Here is a 12,887-nt window from a genome sequence, read left to right on the forward strand (position 1 = left end):
TGTGTGTGTGTGTGTGTGTGTGTGTGTGTGTGTGTGTGTGTGTGTGTGTGTGTGCGCGCGTGTACCTGTGATAGGCTGGAAAAGCCCAGGTTGCGGCAGCCGTTGCAGGGTGTCAGGGCCTCCCAGAATCCAGTGGGGCCGCAACTCTTTTCTGCCTCCTCCTCCTCCAGAGCCACAGCCAGAGGTGGGGTCGGCCGCTGCGTACACAAATAACAAACTGGGGATGAAATAAAGAGCTGAAAAGAGAGATGATTTGTTTATACATTGCGAGAAGACATTTAAATTAAACAGTGTGTGAGATTTAGTGGCATCTAGCGGTGAGGTTGCAGATTGCTGCCCAACTAAGTACCCCTCCGCTCACTCCTCCCTTCCCAAGTGTGTCGGAGAACTACGGTGGCCTTCGGGTGACATAAAAACGCAAAAGGCTCTCTCTAGAGCCAGTGTTTGGTTTGTCTGTTCTGGGCTACTGTAGAAACATGGGGGACTCTGCTCCCTATGTAGAAATAAACAGCTCATTCTAAGCTAACGATATTTAGTTTATTTAGCATAAATCCGTAAATGTAAGGGTCAAAGCAAATTGTAAACAGGCACTCATGTATACAAAAACCTTTTAGTCATTTCATTTTATTTTAAGAGCTAAACTAAATTGCTGCAGGTTGGGTGAGATCACTCAAAATGTCCTCAATGTGCAAATCAAAAGCTTCAAGGATTTCACCGAAATCAAAATCTTCATTTGTATTCAGCCTCAATATTCCTTTCTTAGGATGCTGATGCTCATTTTAGAAAAAAACACATCATTTAAAGTAGAAAATGCCTTCGCATTGCTGCTCTGGCAGCCACAATGAGTTAACCCGAAAGGAGAAAGATCCAGGAACAGCAGAACACACTGTATCACACACACACACATGCACACCGTGTCCTTTCCTGGGGCTCTTTGGCTCCCAGGAGGCAGGTGTGTGGATGAGCTCCGTGGTATGAGGTGCCACAGGACGCGTACGGCCCATCTGATATCTCAGTGAACCACATAATGCGGCAAAGGACGCCGGTCACAGCAGATTACGTAGACGGATACCAGAGCATCGTCTGACATGTAGCCTTAAAAGAGGGGCAAAGGGAGAGAGCCGAGGGAAGTCTGATGATGAGAGAAAAATCATCTTTAGAATGAAGGTCTAAAAATAAGCAGGAGGGCAAAGAAATTAGGGTAAAGAGGGAGAGGATTAAGAGAGGAGCGTTAAGGACATGTTCGAAACAGGAAGAGGTGCTGGAGGACAACTGTGAGAAATGAAACCAAGAGAAGATGCAGAGGGAGGGATGGACAGATGGGAAGAGCAAAAGAACAGCAGCCAGACTGGAGGTGCAGGCAGAAAATGAGAACCAAAAGGTCACCAGTCGCTCCAGATTGCAAAGGGCCCTCTGCAACACTAGAATGTTGATAGATGTCAAACGTGATGAAGTCCTCACACACGCGCACACACACACACACACACACACACACACTGCACTGTATGACTGCATGAACAACAGATATCCTTCCATTACAGTAAAATTCAGATATCTGTCAGTGTTCAATAATAATGCATAGCTGATCAATATTACAGTAGTTGTGCACGGGAAACCCTTGAAGATATAGATTATCATTTTGGGATTTTTTTCCTATACTTAAAGTTACTTTGAGGAACTTTTAACTGGTTATGAAACAGACTGTTTAATATTGATGCCTCCATATGAACTACATAAGTAAACGGAAAGATTGGCTATTTCTTATTGGTTTTCCCAAATGTATGTCCCCACACATTCACAAGTTTTCCTGTTGCTATGAAACACTGTTCAAGTACTCAGCTGTACTTTGTGTTTAGTGCTAATTAGCAAATTCTAGCATGCAGAGAGGTTAAACTGAGACGGTAAACCTCGTAATCTGCTAATGTTTTGTCACTGTAAGCATGTTAGCAAGCCGATGTTAGCATGGAGCTCAAAGCACCGTTGTGCCCAATTACAGCCTCACAGAGCTGTAAAACGTGGCTGTAGACTGTAGAGTAAAATGTGTTCTTTGATTTAAACACTGCATTTCTAACCCGCAGAGGCTTAAGGCAAAGGAAATCAGTGAATGTTACAAGTCAAGCAACAGAAAATTAATCCACAAGCACGAACTGAAAAACATTTGCTGGTTCCAGCTTCTCAAATATGATAATTTGCTGCTTTCTGGAATTGTCTTTCAGAGACAGATACTGGTTCAACCACAATGAACACACAGAGTATAGAGGGCTCATTTGAATACAGGACACACACAAGCGTGCATTTCCATTATTGCTCGGTTTACACACAATGGGTACCAAGGCGTTACTGTGTGTGTGTGCTGTGTGCGGTTTTTGCATGTTTTATCATGTGTAACAGACACATTGAATCATATACTAATAGCTCCAGCCACATGTACAGACAGTAGCCTGCGGGCACATAAACACACATGCACACTGTGAATGTCAGTAATAGAATACAAATAGGTACTGTGAGAGAGAGAGAAGATGGATTGAGATAATTACATCCAAAACTAGAAAGGTGCACTCAACAGAGTGTAGATCCCTGCCAGGTGGATCCCCCCTCCCCCCCCCCATCTAGACACTTATAGGCTGAAAGACTTTGTAAAACCCACTTCACTCAAACTCAAAAACAAGTGGTGACGCAGGCAATCGACTCTAAGTCGTCGTATAAGACACGTCATTAAGTCTAGCAAAAAACGAAATTAAACTCACGCAGCTGTGTGCCGGTGGAGAAGCGGCTAAATGGCGGCGATGCAACGTTACTCAGCAGTGCGTTAACTGGTCCGTTAGTTGCCATTGCTGGTCACCCAAAACATTATGCAGTTTGCTGCAGCAGAATGAGAGATTAGCCGTGGACAGACACAGAGGTGCACACTCACTCACGCACGCGACCGATTGCGTGATCCTCCTGTCGGAGATAATGAGCGGAGGTTCAACGAGCACGCACAGGTTGTGAACGCCCGCTGCACTGTACGTAAACATTCCTCGGCTTGCTTTCATATTGAGCCTTTTACAGAAATGGAAAAGATGATGAGCTATTAATCAGTGTCAAAATATTAACTCACTGAGGTGTGTGTCTGTGTGTGTGTAAGGTGTGTGTGTGTGTGTGTGTGTGTGTGTGTTGCTGTAGGTGAGCGAGAAGAGAAATAGAAAGAAAAATTGAAACAGACATGCCGTAAATAAGCAAGCGAGAAGCACAGACACAGACAAACGCATTTCTTTGGATGCCTCTTCTCTGTATATGTGTGTGTGTGTGTGTGTGTGTGTTTGTTTGTGTGTGTTTGTTTGTGGTCTAAAGGCTCAGGTGGGGGGTCAGTGTGATAGAAGACCTCTGTGTCCTGCGGTGCGTCTGACTTCCTGGGCAGTGGAATTGAAAAAGCTCAGAGCCTCTCCGTCACGCTGCGCTGGCTGTTAGAAATAAGCTGCAGCTGTGGTTCTCTGGTCGGCTAATACTGATGAAAGTCAGCTATTTCATCTCCAAACTGGAATTCAAACCAATAAGAACCAATAAGGTCCAATAACATCCAGTCAGTTTTCCTTTGTGTGTGTGTGTGTGTGTGTGTGACTGAGAGAGGAAACAGGAGAAGTAGATTCTACTCACAATATTTCAGCATGAAAGGCAGCTAATGAGAAGACGCGAGGTCAAGAAGAACGTCTGCTGAATGTGAACGGCTGTTTGAGCACAAAAAGTAATTACAATTCTAAACTAATTCAGGCGAACAATAAACAGTAGCTGTTGTGTTTCAACGCCGAGTGAATACTCAATTGGAGAAGTCGGCTCAGCTGCATCAGTCGATCTGATACTGCCCTCTGTTGTCAGAATAGACAAAGTGCAAGCAAGCAAACTACAAACACACACGCATACATACATACAGTACTTACTATCTGGACCCTTTGTGCTGTGATACAACAACATCAAGAGAAAAACACTGATGTTGAGTTTTAATTATGGCTGCAACTAAAAAATCTTAACTTAAAACTAATCAGATTCTTTGATCAATCAGTTAATTGTTTAGTCTGTAGTCTTAGAAACAACACAGAGAAAAGCATTAACGCCTGCAACAGTCGACCGTTTACCAATATTGCTGTCGATTGATTCTTTGGTGACTAATTAATAACTTGACTGAAGTTCTGATATGGAGCGGCTGTGGCTAGCAGGTAGAGCAGGTTGTCCACTTGCTGCATGGTTGGAGGTTCAACGTCTGGCATGTCAAAAATGTCCTTGAGCAAGTCAATGACCCCCTGATTGCTCCCATTTGTGAGGCGAGTGTCATGCATGGTAGCTGGCTGCCATCAGTCTGTGAGTGTGTGAATGGGTTGATGGAGGGTTAAGAGCTTTGTATCGGAGCGCTATATATATATGCAGTATATTTACACACTGAAAAGCTGCTCCAGTACAAACTTCCTCTGTGCAACTCAACATACAACAGCCACCGACATAATATTACTGTTTGCTGGATCCAATTTGTGGTTGAACATGTGATGAGTTGTGACTTGTTAACTCAGGAGTTTGAGTTCACAAGAAGTCCTTCAAGACAGGAGCAGGACCAGGGGTAAATAAAGTGACATGGTTCTTTCTCCCAACACACCAATCCTCTGTCACAACTGAGCGCCGTACCTTGACTCGAGTCAGGGTGCCGTTGGGTCGATCTGGGCGCTCCTCGTCTGAGAGCCGCCCGCTGCCGAAGCTGTCCATGGAGTGGGAGGAGATGGTGTGACAGAGCTCCTCGAAGGAGTAGTCCCTGTCCCGGCACTTTTTGATCTCGTGGAGCAGCTTGGACAGTTCACTTGTCACAGCATCATCTGGGGAGAGGAGGAAGAGAGCCGAGTGGAAAGTAAGAAAAATGTCGAGTGTTCCTATAAGCATCGGTATGAAGCCAGTCCCTGTCACTGCTAGTACAAAAGTGGCAAAGAAAATAACCCTAAAACAGACTGCACAGTAATCAAGAAGACGTTCTTTTTAAGATCCTGTTAGGGGGATTTATCACCAGACTAATGGTTTCTGATCCAGGCAGAGAGCCGATCAGAGGGAACTCAGCTTGCTGCAATGTTACATTCACAACACAGGGGGCAGCGCTGCACAGGGAAACTGTGCGGCACTTCAGAGCGGCAGTAACTGTGTTTCTCCACGAGAGGAGCTGCTCTCCGTGGCTGGATTTATGTGGTATTGTTCGCCCATATTGCAAAAATAAATGAGTTTGCCCTCAGCGTATTCCCTTTTCTTACAGTAATCATTTATGGTGATTATTTCTGATATGTTCAGGCATATTCTAAAACATATTATGAACCTCATGTAAAATGTTCTGTCGCTTTCTCAAAAGGAAATCTTCCCCCACTTGGATTGGTACATTTCTGGTCACAAAACAATAAAAAAAATACTTTTGAGCACCTTTATTCTCAGTGTAAACCCAATTATTGCGTAGTTGTTGTTGCATCATTGTGTATACTCACTCTTGTGTCTGAGGGAGGGGGAGGCACAGGGCGAGGGAACAGAGGTTCGAGGTGCAGGGATGGGACACTTGCAAATAGGCTCCTCCATGATACTCATCTCCATCTCCATCTCGTCAATCATATATTCTGCAGAGAAATGGACACAAACAGAGCCAAGGGGGTAAGAAGATGGAGGATGAGACAATGAAAGAGAAGAGAGAGGGGAACATATGTTGAGGAAAGAGGAGGAAGAGAGAAGAGGAGTTTGGAGGAGAATGTGTCGGTGTGGGAGGGATGGGGGAGGAAAAGCATTTCAGAGGCCTTTTTACTGGATCGATATAATAGCACGGCCATCAGCATTGGTAAACAGCTTGTGCTGCATTCAATTCACACTCTTCCCCACGCCGCAGCTTGTGCTAATAGAGCACTCTGCTGTTCATAAAAAAAAAAGCTAAAGAGAAGGATTGAGTGGGAAAAGAAAGAGAGTGGAGGAAGCAGGTTCAGGTGTGGCAGAAACTAAGTTGAAGACTGGATGATGAACTTTCTTAAGTGAGGCATTAGCTGCCCAAAAAACACACAAACGCTCTAATTGTGTGGCAGATTCCCTGCAGAGCCCGAATGAGGAATCCTATTAACGTCGGGAGAGTGTGTGTATTTCTACCACTGTGTATCTTGGCATTCAGCTGGACAATAATGATACACAACCATGTTTGCATACAATTACAATCGAGTATGGGGAAGTGCATCAGAGTCATTTAATGCTCATTTGATGTCATTAAATTGCTTGACAGTTTTATTCCCCCTGTAGTCATTCGTCAGCAGAGGCACGGCTAAACTACTGCACTGCAAGTACATAACCAGTTGCTGCTGGGCAGTAGAAAGTGAACTGTAAATGAATTCAAACAGCGATACGAGTCATGCGCCGCAAATCAAATGACAACCTACTCATAATGAGGTGCCTGTGGCAACCAGAAAGTCCCTCAGCTGGTACAATTCAGCAAATGAGAGGTCCTCTCCTCTTTGTGTGTGTCCTTCTCCATCTCCTCCCCAACAGGAAATGGGATGCAGCTGATCTTTTCACCAAGTCACAGCTGTGTCCTTTTTTCTCTCTCACTATCTCGCTTTCATTCCTCGCTCTCTCACACACACACACACACACACACACACACACATCCAGTCTCCTATTTACGCTGAAGTCCAAATCTCTCCTTTTTCCCCTGCGCTGGTTTGTTGAGATTAGATTTGGATGGCCGCGATTCCTCAACAATATCTACTATCACATGGGATTTTGACATTTAAAAAAGCTACAAGTCTATAGAAGTGTTTCCATCACCGAGTCTGCACATCAAATAGTCTTTTAGTTTCATGAAAGCAGTGTTCACTGCATATGTGCGAATATTCGGAGTGACATAAAGGCACTGCTCAGGAGTTGAGCAGCAGAATTCAAAGGATGCTGAATAAAGTTCAAGTGAGAAAGACATTAAACTGCTGCATTAACCTGTTCAACCCCACAGACGCACCAGAGGTCAGTCAGTACAAACTCATCCTGTGAAGCAAAGCTCTGTTTACCATTGATGAGAGCCGTAAGAATAAACCAAAACAGTTCGGTTGTAGGCCGTGAAACCAACCAGCTGAAATGTATTTTATGCGTATATATCAGATGCTTTGAGCGTTACAGTTTCCCTGAAATGGTAAACTGGAATCGCCAATTACAACTAAATTACTCTGCCCGTTGCATCTCTGTGTTTTCCCTTGGTTAATGTCAGCTTTATGTTGCTATTTTAAAAAAGTGTGGCCAATTTTATAACATTCCCAAAATTTATTTACCTCCAAGTTACAGTAAAACCACCTGGCTGTTAATTTAGGGTCCAACATATTCTCCTCATCCCTCAATCCCGCCATTTCTGTCTGCCATTATCTCCCTCTCTTTCAATCATCTGTAACTGCGTGCCTGACACACACACACAGACTACACGAGGACAGATAGCGAAGGCCTCCAAGCCACAGATTACAGCGTTCATGCTGAGCCTTGTAATCATCCTCAGGACAAGATTGTCTCTTTAGAAGAGACAATCTGGAGAAACGTTGGGTCCCCAGGGACTGTGTGAGTAAACTCACACCAACAATCACTGGTCACACACAAAATACACACACTGCAGTAAACATGAGAGCACAAACAGGCATCTTAATGGCAGGTGGAGGACTGAAGAAAACACTGAACACTTGTTTTTCTTTTTCTAAAAAGGACTGACTGGTTACATTATGAGTCAGATTTTTAAGTAGCAAAATGAATAATGTCTGTTTTAAAAGCAAAAGCACGTCTCTTTTGCTCCCTATGGTATGCTTCCAGCAAAAACAGATTTTGGCAGGCACGAGCATGTTAATTCAAAAAGCATAATTTAACATTTAAAGATTTTTGAACAGTTCTTCCTCATCGCAATATCCTGATTTCACTGGAAACACTTTAAAACCTGTTTCTTTGTGGCTTTCTGCAATAAGATGTGCTCGCCAAACATGTTCACGTTCAACTTTCATTAGATGCCCAACAACGGTCACAATGTCATACTCCGAGTCCACATACCAAAAACATATATATATATATATAGACTGCAGGTTAACATGTCTGTAGGATTCATTAAGTTGCCAAGTTAAATGTCACAAATGTTGTACTACATTTACTGTGTGTGAGTATTCTACTTTTTTGCTCCGGAAATGACCCAATTTCTCAAGTGAAATTCAATTCACTCAATTCACCTCAATTCACCTGTGTGTGTGTGTGTGTGTGTGTGTGTGTGTGTGTGTGTCTTACCTTGGATAAGAGCAGTGATCTGCTGGGATTTCGGTGCAGGATGCTCTCTCAGGATCTCCAGAGCTGTTCTCCCCTGGCTGTTTTTGAGATTGGTGTCGATCTCTGAGACACACACACACACACACACACACACACACACACACACACACACAGTACAAGCATTGATACACGTGAACAACGGGGCAACACAACGCCCATGACTTGGGCTGAACAAGATAAACCTTCTCATACTTTGCTCAAAGAACCTGAACTACAGACACAAGACATGCAGTACACATGCACAGACTGAGACCTGCTGACACATGGTCACAAAACTCCAGTCAGCAAAAGATGAATGAGTTGCAGTCACCAGAGGACGGATGTGGGATATTATAAATTCATGAAGACTCTTTACGAACAGCGTAATACGCTTTTCATCGAGTTTGTTGTCGAGGAGCGCACACACTCCTCCACGTTTTTACCTCGCTAAATCACAGGCAATGACACGATCATAAAAAGCAAACGCACACAAACAAGAGGCTTACACACAAAGCACACACAAGATACACACACAAACAAACAAACTCAATTGTGAGCAGAAACAAACACAATCTTTCTTCTACAATAAATCCCCATTTATCCGACTGTTAGCCTTTTTAATCCATTCCTGCGCTCATGGGTCCAATTCAACACAAAAAATAAATGGCATTCCAGTCACTCTGCTGAGCAGCATGAAAGAAAAACGTCGAAAACTGAGAGAAAGCACATTTGGAACCTAATAGAAAGTGCAAGTTTTCTCTCGTTCCTGCTTACTTTTTTACACATTTAACACATATTTAATAGAATTTTCACGGATGTTTCCTCGTGTTTTGTGCATTTATTGTAAATTCAAAAACAGAATAGAATGAATAATTAACTTTGATGCTTGATGTTATAAGATGTAAGATGAGAAGATCGACATCACTCAATTGTACAGTAAATATGACACTTCCTTCCAGAAGCTGGTAAGCTTAGCATAGAAACGTCTGGAAAACAGCTAGCCTGCCTGAGGTAACAAAATCAGCTCACCAGCTTCTCCAAAGCTCACTAATGAACAAGTTATATCTCCTGCGTGATGTGGTTAAAAGCTCCAGAAAACACTTTGATTCTCTATCCTTCGAGAATGCCTCGACAAAAGCATTTCTAAGTTCAGTTGGTCAGAAAAAAGTGGCAATGCTCATCAGTAAATCCAAAGATATCTTTGGTGCGCTGGTTGTACATTTCAACATCCTGAGCTGTTTCTCTGCATAGTTCAAGATCAACAATGAAAGGCTGTCTGCCCATCCTGCATCCCTACGACTACCTCCCAACCCAAACACATACCCACTATGTTTGAAGGGTTGTGTCGGGTTTGAGTTTAGTGAACCAGGCCCCTTGTTGATCCAGGATGTTAATAAAATCGAGGCCAAAAGAGCATGGCCGCCCACAGGAAGTCCTGCGGGAAACAGGAAGTGCTTAAGGAAAGTGGGTGGAGTGTTGGGGGCGGTATCAAAGAGTCAACAGTGTTCAGAATCGATCAGCTCTCAATACAACAAGCGTTAATGTTAATGTGTGTTAATGTGTGTAAGATGGGATTTTTGTCACTAATCACCTTGACCCATTTTCAAGTCGAGTGACATCATCAAAAGGCGACATCACGCATCGTATCCTGTTGAACTTTCTGCGACTCCTCTTGATACAATTGAAAGAAATGGCCAAAACAATAATAAAGTCGAAAGTCTAGGATTTCATAACAGTGAGACAGAATGCAGCAGACGGATGCCTGGAGTTCACCTGAGGGCAAATTCAACCCACAATCTGGAGAGAAAAAGAGCACCGTGGGCATCCAGCCCCAAGTCGAAATAAAAGAGAAAAACAAGGGAACACACTGTTTCTTTTGTTTTCCAGGATGTATTTATAGACCCACCTGAGTCAAGCAGAAGGCGAACTACATCCATCTTCCCACAGAGAGCTGCCTCATGGAGGGCACTGCCATTCTCCGTCTAAGAGAGAGACACAGTGCGTGTTAATATTCCATTCCTTTAACAATTAAACACAGAGACAGAAATAGACATCAAAAACAGAAGTGGATTGGGAGGACCGATAGGATTTACAAGAAAAAAAAGCACAAGGATTAACAGGGAGCAAGAAAAGAACATTTTGAGTTGATACAATGCCTCTTTCTCTGGAAAGAGATGCAGCGAGATTCAAAAAAAGAGTCACATTCCCTCGCCTGCGTGAGGCCACAACCGATTTCAAACCATTACACAAGCAGCGGGAGCCTGTGTGGAAACGTAGATCGCCATGTGCCGGGCCGTATCAACCTCCGGTGCTTCTAATGGGGATATTACAGTCATGATGCAACACATGGAAACTATAGGGAGGGGGAGGCCGCTGGTAAGGTCGTCATCTTGGATCAGCAGCGATGAGAGAGACGATTACTCTCGACAAGCCCGCTTTTATCAGAGCAACACTCAAGAGCCCCAGCGAGGGAGAAAAAGAACAGATGTTTATAATCAATTAGAAAAAAATATTAGAAACACGTAAAAGTACAATGCCATACCATTCAGCAGCACCACAAGCAGCCACACTGGGACTGCTCTTTAATACCCATACTACCAGAAACAAGCTTCAGTACTGTATGTCCCAATACATAGTATGTCAAAGGCAGTATGCCAAAACATACCAGGATGTTCCACTACATCCGGTCACATTTTTGCAGAATGCAGGCCAACATGCTTCTCTGGCTATTCTGACCCACAATCCTTTGCGCGGCAGATATATAAGCAAGAGGGTCAAAGCTCAAGGTGCCATGTTATGAGGAAGTAGTATGTCCCAATTGAATGTGTGCTGCATGCAACAGTACGTTTGTTAGAGCAGCAGGAGGATGAACTAAAAGTCAAAAGAAAATGGTGATGATACTAAATGCAGTTAAAGCTCTGAAGCTTTGTGGGACATCATGTTTCTATATGTCTCAATAACATGCTGTCCTGTGCACCTTGCTTGAAGCTAAAATCCCCACCAGGGACAGGAAATATTTGAACCTGAATTCATGCGTCCATGCATCCATGATGAACATTGTTTTTAAATCCTACTCACACACACACACACTCACTGAGCAACATACATATGCTGATTCCATCGCATCCTTCACGGTTGGCTTCCTGACAACACAGATGAAATCCTGGACCGAACCAAACTCCCAGCCTTAACGAAGACAAATTATCTGGACGACAGCCAGGTCCGCTGATAGGCTGCCGGGGAATTCAACTCAGCGCGACACTGAACCAGACATACGCGCTCGTCCTCCGCACGGAATACCAAACTTACTGAGGCCGCTCCGTTTCCTCTGCGACAAAAAGTGTCATCGGACGGCATATACGCCAGATGCAGCCGCTCCTATGTCCTCGAAAGGTCAAAGGTCAATCATCCAGTGCTCTTTTGGGGGAGGTGTACATCCCAGTGGTAAACAGATGCGTGGTCACAGCTTCGTTGACTGCATCAAACTGTGGAAGTTTAGCCAAAGGATAATTTTCCCAAATACAAGTGAGAGGAGGTGGGAGGGCAGGAAATGATCCACCCCCCTGTTCCCTCACACACACACACACACACACACACACCACTTGCCTTCCTAACCTCTCCGGCCCCCCTCTGCGGTCATGTCTATACCACTTCCCGTCCCCGTTTCCCATGACGATTGTACAATGATGTCACGAGGAAGCGAGGCAGGCGATTTCTCGCTCTCTAAGAGCTTCCAGGAATTGAAAGGCGGATGACTTTCTGTTTCATGGCTGCTAGCAGAAATGTAGCAGTCGCTGTTGACGTTGAATGTAAAATGCTCAATGTATATGTGTGTATGTGTGAGAGAGTGTGTGTTTGTACTAAACTTTTGCCCTGTGTTGTTGGCTACCTGCCCGCACTGGCAGCAGGTTCCTCCATAGGGACTTCCCTCATTATTATGGAAACATTCAGAGGATGAGAGAGACGCACACAGAGTGAAAAGAGAGTGACGGCGCTGCTTCTATAAATTATTCATTCACACTCAGAGAGACCTATATGGCTTGACTCCAATTACTGACCTGTACGATCGTTCTCTCTCTCACACACACACACACACACACACACACACACACAAAGTGCTTTCCACTTGTGACAACTTACAAGGTGGCCATCTGTGAGTAGCCCACAGTATCCAGTCTGTGCTGTCATCAGTTAAGCTCCAACACTGCGGCCTTGCACACAATAGTGCAGAGAGTATATTCTCATCATGGAAGAGGAATGCGAGAATACACATTTTGTTTCCGCATTAAAAGCGTCAGACTTTGATTTCTACGCGTCATTTTCGGCCAGAAAGAGATGCAGCAGAACAAAGAATCAACTTGGTAAATTGCAGAGGAAGATGTGAGGTATCCAAGGACACAACAAGAGAGGCAGAAAGAGATGTGCAGCAGTGTGTTATGGCGGAGAGGACGAGGCGAATCGAAGGCGTGTAGTGTTCATCTCCACTAGACACATGGAGCCCGAGGCCAAATCCCTGCAGAGAAACACAGCCCTGCTCTTCAGATCATGCACACACACACACACACACACACACACACACACACACACACACACAC

The 12,887-nt window shown here is 44.2% G+C and overlaps 1 protein-coding gene across 5 annotated transcripts in view; it reads right to left on the bottom strand.

Annotated features, from left to right (window-relative positions):
- Positions 1 to 12,887, bottom strand: part of anks1b (ankyrin repeat and sterile alpha motif domain containing 1B) — a 161,377-nt gene that overhangs the window by 92,196 nt on the left and 56,294 nt on the right. For all 5 annotated transcript variants that reach the window (XM_031858784.1, XM_031858782.1, XM_031858783.1 and 2 more), the window contains exons 6-10: positions 10,199 to 10,274; positions 8,275 to 8,376; positions 5,487 to 5,612; positions 4,654 to 4,838; positions 66 to 197 (exon numbers count right to left, since the gene is read on the bottom strand). In XM_031858784.1, the coding sequence (XP_031714644.1) occupies positions 66 to 197; positions 4,654 to 4,838; positions 5,487 to 5,612; positions 8,275 to 8,376; positions 10,199 to 10,274 (621 nt within the window). The remainder of the gene's footprint in view (positions 1 to 65; positions 198 to 4,653; positions 4,839 to 5,486; positions 5,613 to 8,274; positions 8,377 to 10,198; positions 10,275 to 12,887) is intronic.

The sequence above is a fragment of the Anarrhichthys ocellatus genome, unplaced genomic scaffold (assembly GCF_004355925.1).
Source record: "Anarrhichthys ocellatus isolate YVR2014 unplaced genomic scaffold, GSC_Weel_1.0 scaffold21, whole genome shotgun sequence".
NCBI classification, from domain to species: domain Eukaryota; kingdom Metazoa; phylum Chordata; class Actinopteri; order Perciformes; family Anarhichadidae; genus Anarrhichthys; species Anarrhichthys ocellatus.